Raw genomic sequence first — 20,471 nt, 5'->3', positions numbered from 1 at the left:
GTCTAGAAGGAGACAATGATCTACAGCCCCATGACTGAAAGCTTTACTTTTTCCTCAAAGCTCTCTGATCAGAATGGTGTTTCCCCACCTCCACTTTGCTGACAAATGCTGATGTAAACAGCATACGTACAAAGCATGGGGGTTTTCACGTGAATCCTGTGTTTTTTCCACAAAGCCTTTTACGCTGTACTTTGCTTAAAATATATCTTCTCATTTCTGGTTAACCTACATCCCCACAACTGTTAATGAGCTTTTAACAGTAGACTGAACCGCTTCACAAAGTGAGACAAAGCCAATTTTTAAAGAAAGCAAATCGTTTGTGGGATTTGGACATGAAGCTCTTACAAAAGCTCACAGACAGTTGTAGCAATGTTGATACATTAGAATGAGATGACAATATTGACAAATTATAATGGACTCCATTTAAAACACGGATCAATCTTTGTCATCAATCTTGCTAGGAGTAAAACATTTGAGACATAATACCACTGAAATCCTACCAGGAAGGAAGTAGACTTCAGAAGCTATAAACAGAATTTAACAGAAGTAGGAAGTAATTCAAATGCTCTCGCATTAGTGACAGAGTAAAAACATTTAATCAAAGAGAACGTTTAGGGTTTTTTTCCCCCACTTTATTTATCCATTGGTTATTTGGAACAATAGCATGTTGTCACATAAATCAAATACAGTCTTTAAAAATCAATTTACAATGTAATTCATGGTACCATTCTAGATATTCATTGCTCTTTTTCAAAAATAGATGTTTCTGGCTTTTTGATTGTGTAAAATACATTTTCACCTGGAGGCTTTCCTACACTATAAATAGGGTACTCATAATTAGGTCAGAATTTACGGACAGTCCTACTAGATATCACATGCAACTTCTTATTGGATGATGCTTCTTTTTTTTTTTAATCCCTCCTTCTTCAACAGCTGCTAACTTTACACTGTACTTCTGAGGGGAGTATAACTCAAAGCTCCATCCAAAGCCAAGCTCAATGTACCTCTGACTTTGGATGGTAGAAGATGCAACACAAAGAGATGGATAGTTTCCCCTTCCTAAAAGGCTTAGTAGATCTCTTGCACAGTTTGCAGACTCTCCTCTTGCTTTGGGTTACTGAGTACAATGGCATATGCTGTTGCTACTCTACTAGGACAGTTCCTATTGTTTAATTTGATCATCTCCCTTTGGTCCTATCCCAACTCCTCTTCTCTCTCTCAAACACACACCCACACACCAGTACCTCAAGCTTTAGGCCCCAGTTCAGCAAAGCACTAGAATTCGGCATGCACTCACATGCTTTGCTGAGTAGGAATGGACTTAAGCACATGCTCAAAGTAAGAGCTTATGTGCTTAGCTGAATCGGGGCAGTACCATTAACAGCAATACTAGGTTGTATGCAATGAACCTGTGAAATGCTGGCCATCATTACCAAGGGGTTGGTAAAATCAGTGTAAGTTTAGAAAGTTCTTCTCTCTGGGGCTATAATGGGTAAAACCTGGAACACATTTTGAGAAGTTGCCTCATTCTATACTTGCAATTCCCTGCTTTCCTGGAAGGTACCACATTCCAAAACAACAAGTAGTTCAACACAATCAGCTTTTAGACTTACATGACACTAACCTATCCTAAAATATCTACCAGCAAAAAATACATGTAATTTGTAAATGAATCTACAAACTTTCAGTGTTTCTGTAGCCTTTATTCTAAAACATAGAAGCTTATGAAGCTGTGATCTTTATACGCTTGATGGAACAATCTGAAACTCCCCTCACATTCCAGAAGGATTAAAACTGATCACTTAACAGTCTGTGCCATTCTTTGCTCCCATAAGGCATCATCTGGTTGTGACTGAAGATCAGTGGGCCTTTCACTATTGATTTCCATGGGAGCGGGGTCAAGGGCCAACATAACTAACTTACAACCTCTTGTGTTTTCCCTAAGGAATTTAGAAATATCATCCTGAAAATAGCATATTCCAAGTCAAACTTGATGAATTGGACAAATAGTTCAATATCTTTCCAATGTGCAGTGATACTGAAAACAGATACCATTATGCCTCGATTTTAAGAATCAGGATTTCACATAAGCCATAGAAGACATCAAGGTCCAATTCTGAAGTCAATGGGAGCTCCAGACATCCAATAGCAGAATGTGGCCCTCAATTATTTTTATTCGCTACAATGTCTACAGTTCAGCAAAGGAAAAAATACATATTTTTCAATGCTTTGCTAAGGGAACTAACACTGAATGTTTTCATATTTCAGACTTCCTTTCTTGTGGTCTGTTCCTGCAATCTTTACATAAACAAACCTCCCACTGACTTAACTGGGCCTCTTGCCTGAGATGGCAGTGCAGGATTAGGCCCTTAAGAACTAACCCCACCTCAGAAAACAACACATCTGATCTACCAAACTGAACTGGTGAGGTCCAGGACTTGATTCTGAGACATGTGGTGAGACACTCAGCAAGTGAAGCACTGACTATTAGGAAAAGTTAAACCCACATCCAATACGGTGTATCAGTTCATTTCTGCAGTCCTGCACACAAAAGTCCCGTTGATTTCAAGTGAAGCGCTGCATGGTTCACTGGACTAAAATATACATAGAAGTGTGCAAATTAAAAAGCTTTGGAGGCTGACTAATGCAGAGATTTGAATGTCTACGAGCTAGAGTATTCCCCTAAGAACACGTAAGTCAGGAAAGATATTTCAAATAAGGAAGAACATTAAAACATAATGAACTGATAAACTGGCCTTATGGGAGGGGAGAAAAGGGGGGATATTATATCCCAAAATAGTATGCATCTTTAAGATGTATAAATTAAAGTTCCCTAGAATGTGAGTCTGCTGTCAGACCATATACAATTTTGTTCTAGCTAGAAATTCAAGCAAAGTGTATTTCTAATCATGGAGAGGATCTTTCTGGCATGAGAAATATAAATTCACAGATTTTTAAGGCCAGAACAGACCATTATGATCATCTAGTCTGACCTCCTGCATAACATAGACTGTAGAATTTCAGTTATATACACACACACACTAATATTGACAGATCTCTCTCTCTCTCTCTCTCTCTTTGCCATACAAAGGAATTCTAAGTTCATTTGCATATGCAAGCAAACAATCAACACCCAGCATTAAAAGTTGTAAATCTCCTGAAATTATACCTTTTTTTTTTTTTTTTTTTTTTACTTCTTAAAACAAAAGTTAGGCTAGATATTCCCAGCTCTACTAATGCTATGGGCCAAAGTCTGCTCTTCTTTGGACACATGGCTCCCACTGTCTTCTGCACACAAGGAAGGGAGCTGTAGCTGCACAGCCAAGAGCAGAATTTGACCTTGTGTAAGTCAACGACTCTTTTTGTGAATATTTACCAAATCTGTACCTTGGAAATCTATTTCATGTTACATATATGTGCCAGTGAGCATGACCACCAAAAAAGAATCATATATGACAGAATAAGTATCAAAGATTACAGTTATTTTCTCAAAAACCTGTTTTATTCTAGGGTCTAGAATTTAAGTCAATGGTCCCACCTGCAACACAGACAGCAAAAACTCCCAGATCTAGAGATTGTTAGAGAGAAGCATCAGTTGCCTGCTGACTCTGCAATGTTAAATGACCACCCTTCACAATGTACTACCCCAAATATACCATCTAGAGAACTCTTCTAAGTGCTGTTCTGAGTATCAATCCACTAACAGCAGTGATAATGACAAAATGCACTTGGAAGAGAAATGTCAGGCATTAAAAATATATATCTCATTAGGACTGGATTTTTTAAAAAAATACACACTGAAACTTTCATAGAAGAATATACGCATAAAAAGTTTACCACGCTTAGCAATCTAAATTCTTAACCACTTACATATGTAGCTATTCACAACAGAACATTTATAGATGCGTAGGCCACTTGTGTGCTACCTTTCCCACAGTAGCTACAGCTTCATGCTGGGAATACTGCCAATATATTTCCCTGCCCTGAGATTTGTAATCACAAATAAATAGCTCTGCAAATATCATAACACTGTAAACTCTGAATTTAAGTCTTCAGCAAGAAGTCATCCTCAAACCATGGAGAATGTTTAAACAATGTAAACATATCAAACATTTTGTCAGTTTTCACAGTTATCCCCAGCAACCGCAGAATCTATGTGAAATGTACCATCCAAATCTTGAAGCCTCATCGTTTCTATTGTACAATACTGTTGTTCATTTTCCAGTCTCTGAGACTTTGTTTTCCTGAATAAATCCAGCTGTGATTTGGATCCCCAAAATGTGATCCAGCTCTTTTCTTCCAATATGCATCATCTTTACAAAGCCTTAAACACATTCCTTCTGAGGAGATTATTCTTGAATGGAGGAATGGCGAATAGATCTGTGGTAATCCTCTGGACTAGTGACATGTTCTGGTAAATCATAGCCTCTCAGAAAATGTCCACTGTTTTGCTGAGCAAAGTAATACAGCTGCCTTGCAAACATTGGCTCAACCTTAACAACAGATAAAAATGTTATTGAAGTGTGATAGCATTTTCCATATCGTTCGTATTAGCTATTTACTCATCAATAAAAAGATGTTAAAAACAAGGCAAAATAAAACAGTTCCACATACCAAAATGGAAAGAAAAATGCACTCTGTTCTCATTGAGCTCTGCCTTTACTTCAACTCCAGATTTTTAGAGCTAGCTGCAGTTTGTGCCGACAAATATCTGTTGCATAAAGCATGCGTTTGCAAGTGTGCCCTGTCAGCTAGTCCATATGTGCATGTGATGCCTGATTTGTGTGTGCCCATATTTCCATGGCTAAATTAGGCACGGCCAAATGCAGGCCCAGTTTCACATGCTTAACTTTAAAAATCTGTCCCTTATTCTGAGTCCAAGTCGAATGTTTCTAAATTTAAATATTATTGTATGTCCATTCATCCCTAACTTTATCTGTTCAGCACTGCACTGGTCTAATATGGCCAAGCTTTTGGGCAATGTTTGAGAAGCTCTACTCGTTTCTATTGTCTCACTAGCCCCAAGGGTCCCCAGCTTTGCACAGTGCCTTAGTTAAATACTTAACTTTCACACCTAGGATATAAAAACTTGAGACTTATAAATGGGGAACAAATATGTTCTGAGAAAAGATCCAAGATCCTCTAAACATTTAGACACATCCCTGCATAGACATCATTTTATGGAGGAAAGGTGTGTGGGTGGCAGGGAGAAGAACATGTCCTTCCTAGCTTTCAGCTGACATTGGCAATAGAGGAAGGGACAGGAGTTTGACGCTGATGCTGCTACAGCAATTCAGCACTCTCTCTCCACTTCCCCATATCAGCTGTTGGACTGGTCAGCTGGACAGGAAGGAGGCAGCTACAGGTGTAGCCGCCTGCTGCTAGGGGCTGTTCTGGGCTTCTGCTGGGCAGCCATGCAACTGGGTGCTTTATGGAGCCTGCTCGGTTCCCGCCCTCCCCCTCCTCCACCAGTTCCAAGTTCAGAACAGGGGGACCCAAGGCAGAGGAGAAGAGATTGAGCTGCCAGCCAGCATAATGAGGTTCAGGAATAAGGCAGAACGCTGGAGGAGAGAACAAACTCACTGAGAGGTATGGGGGGGGGCAGTGGGCACAGGCTCAGAGGAGAGTCTTTCTGGGCAGGGGAGAGAATATGTTTGAGGAGAGGAGGGCTGTGGGGAAAGGGTACTTGGAAGGGAGACCAGAAATTTGGAAAGCGGATGGGAGGAGAGAGGGAGTGGTCGGGAAGTGGGAGGTGTTATGGATGGTGGAGAGAATTTGTACTGTTGGAGGCCTAAGTAGGGAATGAAGAGGCTTGAGGTCCAATGATATCCCTGATCTTTGCTCAAATAATTACTGGCCCAATACTCCCCAGCAATCTAAAGATCCAGGACTGATGTCTGGGGGGGGCGGGGAAGGGCATGGGTTAGAGTTAGAGGATCTCTGAACGGGAGAAAAAGCTAACCTGACCCTGAGAACATTCATTCAAACAGAGGATGTCTGGGTAGGACAGCAAACTGAACTTGAAAGCTGTAATCCTCCACACAGGGGAACCACAAGGCAATACGTTGCAGGTAGATAGTGATAAGGAAGTCACATAACTAGTAAAGGGAAGGTAATTATTTTATTACAAAAATCTATGGCCCATCACCTTAGCATCTGGATGACTTACAAAATTAAACACCAATATTCTCCCACCTTGGAGATAATGGCAATAAACTAAACCCTGCCTCTAGCGTGGGCAGGGAGACCGTGGGTACATCTCCATTGTGGAGCTCGGTTTTTGGAAAGCGGCTGATCCCAGCCTCCACTATTGCTTATACTGGTGCAGCTGCACTACTGCAGGGAAATTAATGTAAAAGTAGGCAGTATAGTCAAGGCCCAGCGTTATGAAGTTTACTGTCAAGAGGTGAAGCCTGCCTCAGTCTGCTATGGCATTTTGTGGTGCAGACACCAGCGGCTAGGAGGGGCGAAAGGGGAGAGGATACCTCTGAGAAAGCTTAGATGCTGCAGGACACTTATGTGGCAATTTTCAAAGAATCCACAATTATGCACCAGCTTTGGCAATCATATTCTGTGCAAGGCCCTGCTTACTAGTGTCACATGGCTGACACTAGCCAAGCTGTTCCATTTAGGTAATAGTCATAATCACTCCTCTAAAGTGCTTTCATCAGTAGATCGCAAAGCACTTTACAAAGAAGGTCAGTCTTCCTATCCCCATTTTTATAGATGGGGAAACTGAGGCACGGGGCAGGACATGACTTGCCAGCGGGCTAATGGCAGAGCAGGGAAGTGAACCCAGGTCTCCCAGCCCAGTGCCCTATCCACTAGGATATACTGCCTCCCTCACAGCTTACTGATGAGCAGTAGAGAGGACTGCCTGGCAGATTCACATACCCTTCATTTAAAACTAAGACATTAAATAAATCATACTTACATGGGCTGTAATTAGCTTCCTCTGTCTTTGTGGGTCTGGAAATTCCTCTCCAAAACACAGAGCAACCTGGAATCTAGGCAATGGACGTCCATGGTGGGCAAAAGCTTGCAGTTCTGAAGACAGAAAAGATATGTTCATAAAATCCTCACCATCAATGGCTGAGTTCCAGAGTTAGTAATGAAGGACCTTGGAGCAGAACAGCAGACTACAGAAGCAATGAAGAGGTTCTATTGGACAACTGGCAAAAGTGATGACAGGGTCTAGCAAAAGGAAAGCGAGTCTGGGAGAAAGGAAAGATACCAGCATAGAAAAGTGATCTTGGAGACTTTGCCACAGATCAGGGAAAGAAAACAAGGGACAAATAGCTGAAAACTTTGTCCTCCCGCAAGAGCTAAGAGACTCCAATTATTCTATTTGTATTGCATTTTGAGTAATTTCATATAAACAGCAATTGGGATTTCCTTAGATTCATACTTGTGTTTGGTTTAACAGGAGAAACTTCTGAGACATTCTTCACGACTTTTGAACTTTTGCCGTTTACGTTTCTCCTATCCACACATACATTTCAGTAAGTCACATTGCACGCCTTCTTTCAAAAACAATGGTGCTGAGAGGCTGCAGGAGGGCCTGTCACCCTCAAGAGTAGAACTGAGAGCAGTTTAAGTAACAAAAGTGTTTACACTTTGACTTCAAACTACACTGCTGTGCCCACTACTTGTGATGACTGAACATCAGAAGATGGATTGTTCATTAGTAAGTAGATGGCGAATCTCAGGACTAGCTTGCAATGCAGCTGGTACACCTTTGTAAGGGTTTGATCTTGCTCCCACTTAAGACAATGGCTTCAGTGGGAGCAGGAGCAGGCCCAAACAGAACCATGTTAGTGTCTGTATACTGTCACCACCCCCACCGCAGGTCATGGATCCACAGGAATGTAATTAGGTCAGATCACATATTTTCAGGATGCTTTGCCTTTCACTTCTACTACAGGAGCCAGGGTCCCAGAGATCTCATGTCAGCTCTTTCTAAGGGTCTATTTACATTGCCATCGGAGGTGTGGTTACAGCGCAGGTAGACATAGTCGCACTAGCAGAGCTAAACACAGCAGTCTGAATGAGGCTGCGTGGGCTAGCAATGCACACAGGTCCCCGGGGTCCACACTGGAGCTCACGCTACCCCATCAATGTTGTTATTTTTAGCCATTTTAGCACAGGGAAAGCCAGTGTGGGTCTGACTCCCCAAGCTGCAATCACATCTCAGATTGCAGTGTGGACAGACCTTTTGAAAAGGGCCAGGCTCAAATACAGCAACATTTGTGACTTTTCATTGCCCCCCTCATCCTCTTTTCCCCTCTCTGCTGCTGTCACTTGTGGGTCATGTCTATTTTTATACTGCAAACTCTGTAGAGAAGGCACTTTGGGTGAATCCTGGCCCCACTGAAGTCAATGGGAGTCTTGCCATTGTCTTTAATAGGGCCAGGATTCCATCCCTTCTATTGCTCTGTAAAGCACCGAGAATTCTTTAGGCACAACATAACATATCAAAAATGTTAGTTTATAATACAGTACAATGGAAATCTCAAAAGGTTGCAAAGTGCAAATTTGGTTAGAGTCATCAAGTCTAATAAACAGTAACAACAACAATACCATACAGCTCTTATACAGCACATCTAATCCATAGAGTTCCAAGCACTTTACCAAGGATATCAGTATCATTATCCCCATTCCACAGATGCAGATACTGAGGCACAGAGAGGGGAAGTAACTTGTGCAAGGTCACTCAGCAGGACAGTGGCAGAGTCAGGAATAGAACTCGGGTCTCCTGAATTCCAGTCCAGTGCTCTAGTCACTAGGCAATACTGCCTCTCAAATATATACATATTTATATTATTAGGCAAATTATTCCCTGTACGGGAGAGATGTTTACAAGAGGGCTCCACTTGGGTTAAAATACATTGCTTTTTGGGGCAGGGACTGTTTCTTACTCTGTGTAAATGCAGTGCCCAGCACAACGGGGTTCTAGTCTCAGTTGAGACCTCTAGGTTCTACTGAATAATAAATTATAATGATTCATGATAAATTAATAATTAATGCAAAGAGAACTGTACTCTATTTGTAACAAAAAAGTAGGTAATGTTCTCTCTCTATTTCCAACAAGCCCTAAAAACACTCACAACCTGCTAGGAGCAGAGAGGGAGACTTTCAGTTCTTCGGTATGATCATCCAACACTGCATTCACTTAGGTGTCTCAGGAGAGGGCAAGGAGCAGTCTGGGTTCAGTGCAACTCCTGATTAATTAGTCCCAGTGTTAGAACCCCATCCCTACTCCTCCTCTGTCACAGAATTTTACTCAGGCCTTGTCTACACTACAGGAGGAGATCGATCTAAGTTACGCAACTTCAGCTATGTGAATAATGTAGCTGAAGTTGACGTACTTAGATCTACTTACCATGGGGTCCTCATGGACCATCTCCCCATCAACTCCCCTTGCGCTTCTCGTTCAGGTGGAGTACAGGAGTCGACGGGAGAGTGATCTGTGGTAGATTTAGCAGGTCTTCACTAGACCCACTAAATCAACCACCGATGCATTGCGCATCAATTCCCCAGTAAGTGTAGACAAGCTCTCAGCCTCAGTGATTCTCCAAGTATTGCAGCATAATAGCCCAGGGAAGAGATGGGATAGAGAAGGGAGTTGGCCCATGAAGGGTTTCAGTAGTAAGAATGATCTTCAATATGAAAGAGAGTCAGAGAATCCCAGCTCTTCCAAACACATGAAAACATGTACTTGAGGTCCTCTCACTGCTCTAAGCATGTCACTTCACTCTTCAACCAGCTCCACTGACTCCCTCTCATCTCCTGGGTCAAATTCAGACTTCAACTGCCAGGTTTTCACACACCTCCCTAAATCAGGTCTCATTTCCTTCTATTCTAGCTCCAACTGCCTACTCTCCACCCATGCCAGCCTCCTTAACACCCCTTCATACCCTTCTCCTATTCCAGTCTTTGAGCCTTCTCCGAATTCTCTCCCTCTCCTGGTTTGCTAAAGTCATCACTCAGATCTCTCCATAAGTAACCCAGACATTAGAATCTGGTCACCCCTGTACTATATGTCAGAATCACAAAGCCCAGTCTTTCAGTGAGTCCCATATGGACATATCCCTGCACCAAGATGCAGCCGTATCAATTAAAGGCCACAGCCCTGGTTCTGCACCTTCCTTCTGTGAATTCTTTGGGACATGCATCTCTTAGTAGAAGTCCTGAGTGTTTCCATCCCCTAAGAGTCTGATTTTCTGACTGTCCACACCCAAATGTGCACTTAACTTGAGAGCTCACTAACCAAAATTAATATGTAGCTATGGTATGTGCATAGCAAAATAGTCACTTAAGAAGTTACCTGGCTAGCTGCACATGTTACACCCCAATTTGCACATTCTATTGTGATAACTGCACACAAATTAAGCATGCAATTGTGCACGTGTTTGCACATTTATTTGCACACACATAGCTTAGAAAACTGTGCTTAAGTCAACCTTTGGGAATAGGCTTCTAAAAAAATACTGTCACATAGCCTGTGAATGGTTTGGAAGAGCCAGATTAAATTTAAAGTGGCATCTGAAAAAGGAAAAGGGACTTCCAGGCACATGATTGCAGGCATAACGATATATCTTACAATTAGCATACAATAGAAGTTGTAACCCCATAAATTCAGCTCAAATTCCCCTTTTTAACTGTCAATTTTCATATCCTCTTCAGATGTGTGTTTAAATGCATATGATGCTTGATAATTCTGCTAGGATGACACATCAAAGCCTGGAAAATGAAGTATTTTAAAGGCAGTGGCTCGTTTGGGGTATTTTTTAAAGCATTGCATTATTTTTCTACGAAACTGTAACTTATACAAATATATAGATCTGAGAGGCCGTAAGGTGTCCTGCACAGAGGGGAGACCAGGCCACTCTAAAACTTAAGAGCTCAACTGTAGCTCTGCCACAAGCCCTAGTAAGGGGCAGCATATAATTGTGCTGCCCTGTTTCTCCCCTTACTCCAGGGGAGGGGAAATCACCTGTGTCCACCCCTTTCCTTGGAGCAGGTTGCTCACCTCTCTGCATTAGCTCAGAAGTGCTGGTCAGCATCTTGGAAACTGGAGCCAAGACTCCATCCACTCCCTTCCCAGAGCAGGAGTATCCCTGGGAGGCTGTTTCCCCCTCCATTCTGCTACCCACAATACAAATAACCAGCACAGGGGGTTGAGGGCATGGCCTTCCAACATCTGACTCACGTTTGCAGGTGTGTTGGGCAAGTTACCATCTTGCCCTAGGCCATTAGTTTATAGGATGATTGTTGAAAGTCAGAGTGTATAAATTTACCCCACAAATATTTTCCAGTGCATTTGTTTCAATACAGATACACGCACACACCAAAACACAGATTTAAAAAAATATCTGTTGGGAGTCATACTTGCCGATGTTTAAATACTCTGGGTCAGATTTCAGACACGTGCCGGCATAAGTCTGGAGTGAATCAAGTGAAGGCAATGGAATTACTCAAGATTTACACCACTGGATCCAAAATCAGAATGTGGTCCCATCTACTATCCAATCATAAAAAGGACTATTTTGTCGGGCTCCTCCTACTCAGTATAAAGTGACACAGGCCTTACCTTGTTCTCAATTGAGTATGAGTAGTTCCCATTACTTTCAATGGGAGCCACATAAGTGTATCAGAAGCAGAACTAACCATGGTAATATACAAATAAACACTATTCCTAGGCTGTGCTCTTCTAACACCTACATATAGGGCCACATCCAGAGAGCAGCTGAGCACCTGCGTCTCCCAACCACTTTGGTGGGAGTAATTTAGTGCAAAGAGCCCTTTAATAGTGCCCATCTGGAACCACAATGACAGTGATTTGGTGGCATTTATATAGACAACATGTAACCTAAATTGAGAATTACCTGCTAAAAATTGCTGAGTATCAAAAAGTTTGCAGGTCTGCTCTCTTTCCAGTTTATTTGGCCTGTCACTGCATAACGCCAGAGGTCCATCCCAGTAGATCCTGCTTTGACAAAGTCTCTTAGCATAAAGCCCATCAGGTGCCATCCAGAGTATTACTCCTCGTTCCAAGTGGCTCAGTAATTTTTCTATGTTTTTCCTCTGGCCATTATCTTCTGGATAGGGGAAGATAACTTGATCCAAGCTGCTGACCTCATAATTTTGGGCATGAGATATTCTACAGCCTTCAGGACTTGAAGTCGTCATCTCTTTCACCAGTATTTCACGGTAATATAAACAGATGTGTAGTCGACAGTCTGTAAGTATATTTCAGAAAAAAATTACTGCCGTTCAATATTGTGATTATATTTGCATTATATCGCAGTACTATTAAGGCCAATGCGCCAGATCTTGCAAGGTACTATGCACCTATCATGTCTAATACTCAGCATCTCTCAGAATTTAGCCCTGATTTAGGGAAAAACATAGATTGATTTGAAATAATGAAATATGGAAGCACAAACTCCAACACCAGCTTCTACCAATAGAGGCCCCTGGGGTGGAAACCGAATAGCCTGTGATGCAGACAGCGGAAAATATGCTAGATATTAATGTCTGGCAAGCTGCATATTTTCATTAGTGGGGAGAAAAAGTGTTTGTACTTCACAGATTTAATTGGAATTAAAGCTCAGTCTCAGTATGTTCTCCTAGATACATCAGAAAATAGCTATGCTTCTCTCAAGATGTATATAACCCTGTTAAGCAACTACCCACAAGACTTGCAAAAATGCAATCAGTTGCCCAGTAGAAGTGGTCTTTGGCTGAAACGCAGACAACATTATATTTGAAATGTTAGGCAGAGTTTTAAAGTGGTCACTCGACACAGGAGAGTGATTGTTAAGGGCTCGATCCTGGTGCAGAGCTGTGCAAATAGACCCATTTGGGACAGCAGCCCTGCTCAGGAAGGACACTTAGGTATGTGCCTAACTCTGTCATTTGCCAACCAAGTCTCTCCCCTTAATGTTGCATTATCAATTTCTCCATATAATTTCCATTATTAGTTTAAAAACCAAACTAGCTCCTACATTTCCACATAAGGAATAAAATAAATAAATAAGTAAAAACCCCTTAAGTCTGAACGACTGCAAAGCTGGCTGAACAGATTTATTTTCAGAGAGTGAAAGTGCCATCTCCAAAGTACTGAGAGGTTTTATTTTATCAAGGATAAATAAATGCTGTGAATCCTGATGCAGTCAACAGAGAAGACAGAAAAGTATCTATAGGACAAAATGTTGAACAAAGGAATAGTATTTTTCAGAAAGGCTACGGTCCAGGTAAAAAAAAACAAACTCTAGACCTCTGAATCCAAAAACAATATGGCTTTGTGGTGAGCTAAAGAAGAATCTCCTTCCCCTGTCAGCAGTTGTCCTATCTGTCGACTCACTGAGGAGCAACCAAGAATTTGCTTGAAATTTGCTTGAAAGAGCAAAGTACTTAAGCGTGTGTAACTTAAAGCACATGAATGATCCCATTGATCTTAATCTGAGTTACAGATTTCAGTGAAGACTACTCAACTGCTTAAAGTTCCACACGTGTTTAAAAATCTTGCTGAACTGAGGCCTAAGTGTATGTGCACAGAACTCACTTGGAAAGGAAATGTCACTTTCACTTACAAAAGAAGTCCCTATAAACAGTGAGTAAACATTTACTTGGAAAGTTTTAACAAGAGCCTCCTGGATGATTCACCATGAAAGCCTGGTGTTATAGACTTACCTGATAGTGCAAGAGCTTCACCAGACCTTATGCTTGGCTCTATTGGGATCCCAGGAGTCTGTGACTCAGATGGTGCACAAGCATAAAAGGTTCCAGTCACCTGACAACCTGTTTTCACAAAAAAAAGTCAAATGATATCTAGCTATCTAAAACCCAAGAACAAATTTAGAGTTCACAGCTATGCACGTGACAGTTTCTGAGCTCCAGCTCTATAAAAAAAACTTCTCCTTGACCAAAACATTTTATCCACTCAAACTGTTACCTAGATTTTTCTTATTTGGATCTTTTAAATGTTGTTCTTTTATCTAACCATATCAGTGCATATTATTTTCCCATAGAAATAATCTGCATTTTAATTAGATAATGGTGTTCTTGGAGGCTGATGAAAAATAATCCATTCATTCTCATAGGTCTTAAGGAGTTTTATCAAAGGCAACTCAAATATTCAAAGTCATTATGTCTTTAATTGTGTTAAAGAAAGAAGGTAATTGTAGGGACAACACCTGTCCAAAGTCCCTTGAAGTCAACAGGAATCTTAGCATTGACTTCAAAGGGCTTTATATCATAAACACAATATCTATGACACAGGTAAGATACACTACTCTTTCCCATACACAGATTTGACTCTTCTCAAAGCTACTTCACTTTTTAACCTATGCCAAGAGCATATGTGAGTGACTGTTGACAAACAAGACAATCCAGTGAGTAAGCCACTATTGCCCAATTCTCTGATACAAGCTTAATGCAGCACTTAGACCTTGAGACAGGAAAACACTTGAGAATTTGTTTACATACATCCCTATACAAAACACACTTAAGCATGTGCTTAATTTTAATCATATGTTCACATCCCACTAACCCATTATGCACGGGTTTAAATGCTTTGCTGCATTGGGGATTTACTCATTTTCTTTTAAGCCACAGAGATAGAAGACCCTGCATTTCTTGTGTCTTCAGAATGCCCACTGACCTCAAGAAACACAGGATTGGGCCCTAAATGACCCATGAAGATACAATGGTGGGGGAATGATGCTTTGGAGCACTGACTTTTTAAAGAACAGCCATAATGATAAGCATAAGACTGGGAGTTAAGGGAATGAAATTGAAACCAGGAAAAGCAATATTCTTACTAAAGCATGACATAATGTTCATGGTTACTAACAAAAAACAAAGCAAAAATATCAGTGATTTTTTTTAAATGTGTATATGCTAAGATTCTATCAGGTAATCAACAGAAAAAGGGGAAGAGATAAATTTTCCAAAGAAAAATTACAGTTATGGTCTTCTTTCTAGTATTAGAAAATGCCATGTTTCTTTTATTCTCTATCTTAGCATTTTCTAGAGCAGTCTTTACCATGGTATCTAAGAGTTTATGACACTTTTTATTTCCAAATTAGTATTTCTATTCAGCATAAGTTCAATAGATCATAAGGACCAAAACCTACATTCACTACCCCATTGAAGTAACTGTTGCATGGGGTGTAAATCAGGGCAGAATTTTATAAAATTTCAACTAAATAGCTCACTTGTCTAAATGTAGAGTGTTCAGTTGTCAGTAGACAAGTGTAAACAGAAGTTTATTTCATTGCACTTAAACCATTAAAGGACTGCATTTTGTAGTTCTCATACCCTGTGCACTTAAATATTCCTTCCTCATCTCATCTTGGACTAAGGATTTCTACTTTTTGCAAGATTATTCTCATATGGCTGTGTGGGGAGCTGTACTTATGAAGCAAATCCATGCATACTGAAATGAGCATATATCCCTTGAGAGTCTGAGCCTGCAGCCATACATGGAACAATGGATGATCATGTGAATAAGACACTAGACTGCAACTCAGGAAATCCGGGCTCAATTTCTAGCTCTTCTACAGACCTCCTGTGTCACCATGGAACAAGTCACTTAATCTCTGTGTACCTCAGCTCTCCACATAAGGTAAAGACTTCCCTACTTTGCATGTTTTTCAGGTGCTCAGATTCAGTGTTGCCAACTCTAACGATACTTAGTATGCTATGATTATGTGAGAATCTCAGCTTTCCTTTAAGGGGGTGGGAAGTAAGTTTCTAACCTACATGATTGTGGAGAAAAACGTAAAAAATGTGAACCACAGAGACTCAAAAATCAGAAGGCAAATAAAAAGATTATCTATACATAGTCATTTATAAATCATTGGGGGGGGATTCAATTTTTGAATGCATGGGGTTGGCAATATGAGATGCTATGGTGATGACTAAGGCTCCTAGGCACTACAGTAAAACGAATAAAATAAAATAAAACAAGTGTCAATATAGATGATAGTCAGAGGTGCTGATCACCTGCAGCTATCACTGAAGGATGCTCAGAACTTCTGAAAATCAAGCCTTCAATACTTATGCCACTGAAGCCATGAATAACAAATATGAAATCTGTGGTCCTTCTATGGTGGTCACATATTGTCTCTTTAGATTAGCAAGCAATTGACCTCCAGGGAGATGTTCTTACCGTTTTCACAAGCAGGACCTTGCCAATGGTGACTGCGAGCTGCAAAAGGAACACTTGGGCACTGGTAGGGGATGTCAGGGTGTGGCTGCTCTGGGGCAAAATCTCTCCAGTTACGTTCATGAGGTACCATGTAGTTTGACACCTGTTCAGTTTAATGAGACATTATTTTATTTAGCTGTAATCAGAATTGATGCTCCCTTTCACATAATCTCCCATATTATAAAGTTTCCTTAGTTCTGCATGAGTCCTTTTGTTATTTGTTCTCCCATATCTCTTGTAGATCAAAGTATCACACAGACCACCTGGATGATATTTTGCCAAACGGAGGAGGCTTTCAAATGAGCTGAATGTCACCATTAGTGTAAACTATAAACATGACAAAATTATAATAGGCAACTGGAGCACTGTTGCAAAACATTACTGCAGAATATCTATGTTTCATCATATGTTCAATTTCTGGCACCAGAAATTCTAGGGCAATACATTCATTTTTACCAAAAAAAATCTAACAAAACAGAGCTGTAATTCACATTTTAAAAAATCCCAGCTGGATCAGCTGCCCTGTGGTTTCACATGATGAAAACATTGCTTACAGATTTCTCAGTTTCTTATAAAAAAGTCTTTTTTCCAAGCAGAACTAAATGGTGGTAGACCAGAATAGAAAGACTTGTACTATAATACAGTCCTGCAAAAATCAGCTCAATAGGCACCCAACAAACAAGCCAAAAAATAACACATGACTGATACTGTACCTGAGCCTGTAGTGAAGTGTAAGGAGAAGTCATTGTGTACGGATGGTTCATCATTATCTGTTGATCCTCTAGGCTGAGTTGTTTTGCTCCTACATACATGATGAGGATAAAAACATGGTTACTAACCATAACTTAAAGAAACCTGAAAATGATCTACTGCAAAGGAACTTGTACTAGGGACCATCCTTAATAAGCAATCTCCTCTCTTAAGAGACCACCCTACACCATCCCCAAACACACGGGGTTTGATTGTGCTTTATACATACTGGCCTACAGTGGGAGTGATGCAGAGGGACCTTTGGGAGTAATTCTGTCTCCCAGAGCTTCCGAGTGCATAAAGATAGAGCACCTGCTGCTCACATCCCTTCAAGGGGTGCAGCATATTTCCTTTATGTGCCCATCCAGCTCTGATGGCCAGTGCATACGAGAGATGACTGATGGCCCTACCTGCTGTGTGCCCTTTTTGGGGTGTCTTGAGGGTCTGGGGCTTCTAGGAAAATAGGGGCACAGGGGAGTGCCAGGACTGTGACCATACTTGACTGCTATGCAGAGGCAAAGAGGGCTAGGGAGGATAATGCACTCCTCTAACCTTTCTTACCCCTGAAGTAGTCAGGCACAATCTGGCTCATAATGAGTTCAGGACTGCTCCATCTTTATTTGAAGTCCACTTCCATTAAGCAAACTTATTTTTGCCTGTCTCTTGAGTGGTTGCTTAAAACAGGCATCACTTTATTTAAAACTGAAATAGAGGCTGTACACCCAAGATGAAGCCCTCCAGTAATTTACATACTGCATGCTTGTACCTCCAACAACGGAGTGTTTTTTCAAATGCTACGATTCAGACTCCCACCATTCTTTTTCAGGCAATGTAAGTCAAAGGGAAATTTATCCAAAGAAGACGTACTTGAGTACTGCACATCTTATTTATTGTATTGATTGCTACCAAGTCTGACATAGTGACTGTATGGTTATATATGACACGAGTGACTTACATCTCTTCAGTTTTTGCACACTGGAAAATGAGACTTTAAATGTATGTAAAATCTAAGATGGCCTACCTTTCTTAGCTCCTTCTGGCACTATTCTGTACACTTTATATGGATCAGAAATATCCAGCTGGCTTCTCTCAACCAGTTCTTCAAAGTCATTGCTCTTGTTCAAAGCACACCTTAGCCTTGTCTTCCAAGTTGGGGGATCTGGTTTATCAATGCCCTCTCTGAACTTTCCTTTAAAAAGAGCCCAAGCCTGAAAACATTTCGAATGTTCAAAAAGAAAGAGAGAAAAAATCAAGCTATAGGTATACAATCGCAAAAGCTGAAATAGCATTTGAGTAGAGAATAGTATCAGAGGGGTAGCCGTGTTAGTCTGGTTCTGTAGAAGCAGCAAAGAATCCTGTGGCACCTTATAGACTAACAGACGTTTTGCAGCATGAGCTTTCGTGGGTGAATACCCACTTCTTCGGATGCAAGACCACCCTACATCCGAAGAAGTGGGTATTCACCCACGAAAGCTCATGCTGCAAAACGTCTGTTAGTCTATAAGGTGCCACAGGATTCTTTGCTGCTTGAGTAGAGAATGTATTCCCTATTGGTTTATGCTAAAGTATATGCCAGGTGGTTTCTTGGTAAGGTAATAAGAACAGTATTGAAGGCAAGATAAAATAGTAAGAGAAAGAAGAAAAGTGACAGGGTGGGTGCAGAAATAAATGTTCTTTAACCATACAAATGTTTAACATTGCAGTTGGAGAAGGAAGAAGGGGGGAAGTGTTCCATATGGACGCTGGCAACCCCGTCGTTCAAATTAAACAAAAGCAAAACCGAGAGGGCTGGCTGCGGAAAGCAATTAACTGCATTAATTCCGGGAGAAACTGCACTGCCTCGCTCCAGGCAACAGCCAACAACCATGCGCTTGAAAAAGACAGACCCGCGCCTGCCCTGACCCAGCTCCCGCTGAAGTCAATGGCAAAACTCCCATTGGCTTCAACGGTGCGGGCTGGGGAGCCTCGGTGGGTCCTGGCTGAAAGGAGATCGGAGCTGGAGAGCAGGACCCCCCGGCGGCTCGGCTCGGTGTTCAGAGCCGCGTCCTGCCAAGGGGAGATAACCCACCACCCCCGCCTGCTTGCTAAGGACTCGATCCCTCCTGTCTCCCACCGGCCGGGGGGTCGGGGCTGCAGGGCGGCCAGAGACACGCCCAGAGGGCGGGTGAGTGGCCCTTGGCCGCCCCCTACCTTGAAGAGGGCGGCATCCTCCTCGCGGTTGTAGTCCTGCTTGCCGGCGTGTTTCCAGGGGATGCGGAAGATGCTCTTCTCGTCGTTCTCCCACACCAGGCCCGGGTACTTGCCGCTGTCGATCTGGTCAATCAGCCACTGGCGGAGCTTCCCGTTGCCGCAGCTCACCGAGCTCATCCCGCACTCGCTGCTCTCCAGGTTCATGCCACGCACCCGCTGCTCGCTGCACACGCCCGGGGGAAAGGGGGGAGAGAGGCGCCCGCTGTTAAACACCACGCGCCGGACTCAGACCCGCCCGCCCGCTGCAGCCTCCGGCGTGGGCTGGCCCGGGCTGCTTAACTTTGTGCCCGGGCTTGAGCCTGGGAGGGGAAGGCGAGAAAGTTCCTCTCCCCGATGCCCAGCAGCCAGGGGCCCAGCGAGAGCCTCTTCCCGGCGGGGCGAGGCGGGCAGGCCCTGCCATTCAGAGCTACTGCGCCCTCGCTGCAGGGATGCGCTCCTGGGCGCGGGGAGAGGCAGCGACCCAGGCGCTGTATTTACCGCTACCTGCTGCTCCCGCGCCCGTGTGTGTGTTTATGAAACAGATACTGAGAGTATAGCTGGGCATGTGTTCGTGTATACACCTGTGTTCATATGTAAATACTAACCCCCCGGCACTGCTTTGAAAACCTCAACCACAAATAGTCATAAATAGCGCCTATGATCTCTAAGAGTGCCTGTGTACACACACACACACACACACACACACAGTGTATGCACACATATGATGCTAATTCACAAGTCCGCATAAGAAGATATATTTCAAAACCATACGTGGAGGACATAATATATTCTACATGTGTGTAACTATAACATTCACGAGCAATACAAGACTATACCAATCCTTATATCTAAAAGTTGATACAGACTGAGCAGACATTAAGCTATCCCTCATACAAGTAAGCTGCTGTCATTTATCTAAAAGTGTGTAATAATCTGCAGAGACACACATGCAAGATGTCTGTCCACAGACACGTACTGAACAGATCTAAGATTGGATATAGATTGAAAAGAGCCTAAATGAAGGCAATTCACACAAGTTATGAGTGGACTGGGAAAATGTACGTGTGATGCATTTTTACACACAAAGACGCACACAGACACGCTGTGTAGCTGTAAGTGTGTGTGGCGCTCCCTAGCTTTGCAGTTTCCCTTTTGACTTCTACTCAGTGGCCAAGTTTTTGGTATTTGCACCCACCCACTAGTGCACCGCTGCTGCCGAGCCAGGGACTTTTCCATCACTACATTGTTCTAGTGAACATCATTTCCACGCAGC

At 42.2% G+C, this 20,471-nt stretch overlaps 1 protein-coding gene across 1 annotated transcript; it reads right to left on the bottom strand.

The window, feature by feature from the left end:
- Positions 1 to 3,170: 3,170 nt before the first annotated feature.
- IRF4 (interferon regulatory factor 4) lies at positions 3,171 to 19,763 on the bottom strand. The gene is given in 10 exon segments (XM_045003165.1): positions 3,171 to 4,493; positions 6,935 to 7,047; positions 11,889 to 12,242; positions 13,699 to 13,806; positions 16,181 to 16,322; positions 16,933 to 17,021; positions 17,991 to 18,177; positions 19,160 to 19,581; positions 19,584 to 19,683; positions 19,686 to 19,763. Coding segments are annotated over 10 exon segments (1,737 nt in total). The 3' UTR covers positions 3,171 to 4,349.
- Between the last annotated feature and the right edge of the window lie 708 nt (positions 19,764 to 20,471).

Source organism: Mauremys mutica, chromosome 2, assembly GCF_020497125.1.
Source record: "Mauremys mutica isolate MM-2020 ecotype Southern chromosome 2, ASM2049712v1, whole genome shotgun sequence".
Taxonomy (NCBI): Eukaryota; Metazoa; Chordata; order Testudines; family Geoemydidae; genus Mauremys; species Mauremys mutica.
Note: the sequence above shows the minus strand (reverse complement) of the source record. Positions and strands in the feature narration are given on the sequence as shown.